Source organism: Acyrthosiphon pisum, chromosome X (genome assembly GCF_005508785.2).
Source record: "Acyrthosiphon pisum isolate AL4f chromosome X, pea_aphid_22Mar2018_4r6ur, whole genome shotgun sequence".
Lineage (NCBI taxonomy): Eukaryota > Metazoa > Arthropoda > Insecta > Hemiptera > Aphididae > Acyrthosiphon > Acyrthosiphon pisum.
Genome location: NC_042493.1, coordinates 37,655,643 through 37,659,537, shown reverse-complemented (window position 1 = coordinate 37,659,537; position 3,895 = coordinate 37,655,643). Strand labels below are relative to the sequence as shown.

At 29.0% G+C, this 3,895-nt stretch overlaps 1 protein-coding gene across 1 annotated transcript; it reads left to right on the top strand.

Annotated features, from left to right (window-relative positions):
* Nucleotides 1-2,076: 2,076 nt before the first annotated feature.
* Nucleotides 2,077-2,971, top strand: LOC100570854 (SCAN domain-containing protein 3-like). The gene is made up of 2 exons (XM_008185489.1): nucleotides 2,077-2,098; nucleotides 2,265-2,971. Exons 1-2 carry the CDS (start codon nucleotides 2,077-2,079, stop codon nucleotides 2,969-2,971), a joined length of 729 nt encoding a protein of 242 aa, XP_008183711.1.
* Nucleotides 2,972-3,895: the final 924 nt, after the last annotated feature.

The following is a 3,895-nucleotide window of genomic DNA, read 5'->3' as shown; positions in this document are numbered from 1 at the left end:
TGGGCCAAAAAGTGTATAAATTTAATACAAAGCTCCTGATATATTGTTACAATATCAGTTGAAAAATATTAAAAATACATAGGCACAATTTTTTTTTATAAGCATTTAAAGATCAAATTTTGACAAAATTTATCAAATTTTAATTTGAAAAATTATTTTGTAGTTAAAAATTTATAAAATGTTCAATTTTTGTATCTAAGAATTGAAAATTTAAAACAAGATTCCACGTAAGTAATTAATTCTGTTACCAAAAAATCTAAAAAATACATTTACGCAGTTTATTTTTATAGTCATTTTAAGTACAAATTTGGACGAAATTACATATTAAAAACCTAGGATAACTATTTTAGTTATTTTGTTGTGATTGTATAATATTATTCGTGGGTACTTGAAACTTCTAAAGTATACTATTATATATCTATGATAGTACCACGGTTTTTTGTTGATGTATAACGCGTTATAAGTACCTAATAAATATTATGATATGATTAATTTGGAATTTATTATAGGTACCTAATATAATATTATGTCTTATACCTAGACTAACATACCGTCTCCGCTCAGAATCGTTTTTCTTATACAATGATATTATATCATTGAATTCAAATTTAATACCATCCATTATACAGTGACCCTCTTGTAACCTACTGTACAGCAGAGTGAAATCCACTTACCCACCTTTTTTATTTTTGAATCTCCTGACGAGGTAATTATATTACAATATTATAGTTAATAATATTGAATTATAAATGTAGACAGCGGCCCATCGGGAATTTTCCAATTTCCCGGTGGGCCAATCCGTCCCTGCCTACATCTATAACATGCGAACAATTACCAAACAGACATTGTCAAGAGTATGAAGAAAGTAGAAAGTTGAAGATTTTTAAGAAGTTTTGGGGTGCAGCCTGTGAAGAAAAATAATGTTTGTGATTGGTATGGTAACAGGACTTGGTGGTTTAAGCAGAAGGACAAATACTTACAAATATTTCTTAAAGTATGACAACTTTGAAGTACCTTTGCAAGTTTTTAAACTGTTGTTTTTAAACACACTTGGCCTTAATGTGTGGATGTTACATAACTGGTTAAGAAATGCTACTTGGTAAATGATTAAGTGCAAAAAGTTTTAAACTAAAATAAAATGTCGGTGAAAATAATATTTAATTACTATGTTCATCTAAAAGGTAAATAATAATAAATAATCGATCATTTTCAGTTATGGTTTTCTAGCTTCCTAAAAAATGCCTTCCTACTATGTCAGGCATGAAACAAATAGATTGGATCTAGAAGGACCATATTTTTTTAATAACATGATGATAATCTGAATTCATTAAGTATCTGCTACGTTTATAACTTTATGAGGGAAAAATTATCTGTTTGCTCCACGAAATGATGAATGTGACTTGTGTTCTTCCTATGAAATATGAAACATAGATGATAATGTAATAGCTATACTTTTAGCATTTAAAAATAGAGCACGGGAAGATATTAATTTAGTAAACAACTAGCAATAAATTAAAACAAATTGTATATGTTTACAATGGACTGTCAATTTGTGTCTAACCTTAACAGCTAGTGCACTATATTATTCAACAAGACTAAAAGTACAAAATATGACCTACAATATGGTAGAAAATATGGTTTACCTATAATAAAACATTTAAACGCCGTTTTCCCTGAAGTGTTTTGCCTTCAAATTTTATGTCAAGTGACGAAAGCATGATTGCATTTCCTGGTAGAACTACTATAAAGCAATACATACCCCTTAAATCAATCAAACGGGGTTTTAAAGTTTGTGTTCTAGCTTGTTTTGTATCATTTTTTAATTCAATAAATTCATCAAATACTTTTGAACAATCAGATACAATTAATGCAGCTAATTGTGTTATACTCGTTACTTTTAAGTGCCAAGGATTAAAGTAAACAGAAATTCTTTACAGCTTTCAAATCCTGAAATCTTCTTTTAAATTCACTGGAAAAGACAGCTAAATGATTAAAATGATTATATTATTTGTTTGAGAAATGATAACTATTGAATGAGGATCATTATATAGAATCTATATGGTTGTTTATCGAAACATGATATCGGTCAACGCCGATGGTCGGAATATATATTACTGTACGTTTTGTAATTTAGTTCATCTGTGACAGTCGATTACCGATCATACGTCGTCGTTGTCATCGATTACTCCTTCACACTGAAGTAAGATGGCTATCAAAAGGATTATGTTTGACAAGATTTTTTTTTCTTTTTGAGACTGTTTTAGAGTTTTTGGATAACAAAGATCCTACATTAAAAGACAATTTGATCCAAAGGAAGCAAGACATTGCTTATTTAACAGATTTATTTTCTAAATTTAATGAGGTTAATTTTCAGTTACAAGGCGATAATTTAAATTTAATAAAAACAAAATCAATCATCGCAGCTTTTCTGGTCAGAATTAATTTAATGAAGCAAAACATTGGACGACATGAATTTTCTCACTTTCCCAAATTGTCACGTATGAACTGTCAGGATGATGACGTTTCGGCTTACGTTCAACATTTAAATGCCCTTCACACTGACTTTAAAATCAGATTTGAGGATATTTTGACATTGGAAATACCACAGTGGATTATTAATCCATACATTGACATTGAAGAATCGGATATCGTATTACAAGAAGAACTGATCGGAATAAGTACTAACGAAGAACTTAAAGGACAATTTAGAAATGGGTATCAGCAATTCTGGCTTCAGAGAGACATACCTGTTATTTATCCTGGTTTATGGAGTATCGCAAGAAAGTTTTTGATAGCTTTTCCTTCATCATACTGCGTTGAAAGGGGTTTCAGCACAGTTGTCAATCTTCTTACAAAAAAAAGAAACAGATTGGAAATTACCGATAGAGGAGATTTGAGGTTAAATCTGACTAGTTTAAAGCCAAATATTGAAAATTTACTTTCAAAGCATCAGGCTCACCCTTCCCATTAAAAATATAATTTTTTAACGCTAAATTTGAATTTTTTCTATGTTATTACATTTAATTTGTATGTCTTATAATTTTAATTATTAAAAAAAATTATTTGAATATTGTCATTATTAAATAAATTAAGATATTATTAAAAACAACACGTTTTTTATTTAAAAAAATTGCGTTCCATAGGTGAATAGTTCCGTGTAATCTATAAAAAACACCTAGATGAATTTGTATAAATTTAATTTTAGGGGTCTACGAAAATGGAAAAAATTGGCACGTGGTCTACGGGGAAACAAAGTTTGGGAACCTCTGATATAGATAGACAAAAGTGAACAAACAACACAATTAGTTACAATAATAATAACTTATATTTCACTATAACTAAAACCAAGGATTGCATTTGAAAAAAAATTCCGTTTTACGATATTTACAATAAAAACGTTACACAATTTTTGCGTTTATTGTTATTCATAATTAAAACGTTACACAATTTTTTCGTTTATCTTTATTCAGAGTTAAAACGTTATCCAAGTTTTGCGTTTATCGTTATTTAGAATAAAAACGTTATTTTACCCAACATTTTCCAACAATCCAGTAAGTAATTTATTACTTAATTTTTTTCAACATCGTTACCAGAAAATTATAATTTATTATTTTATCTGTTGAAATGTACAATTAATATTAGTAGTCAGCCTTGACACATGTGTACAATTTAGTATCTAGTTATACGAGCGTAAGACTCACTCTCTATACGGATGTAACATGACCTCGGTTGTGCATATATATAGGGCCTTTGAAGTATGTAAGAATCACTTGCACAGCCACCGTCGTATAGTGCGTATACGGTGTGTGTGTACAGTCACGTTAAATTGTCCAGTTGTACGTTATTATATATTATACTCATACATAATCATATTGTCGTGTTATTCATTTATATT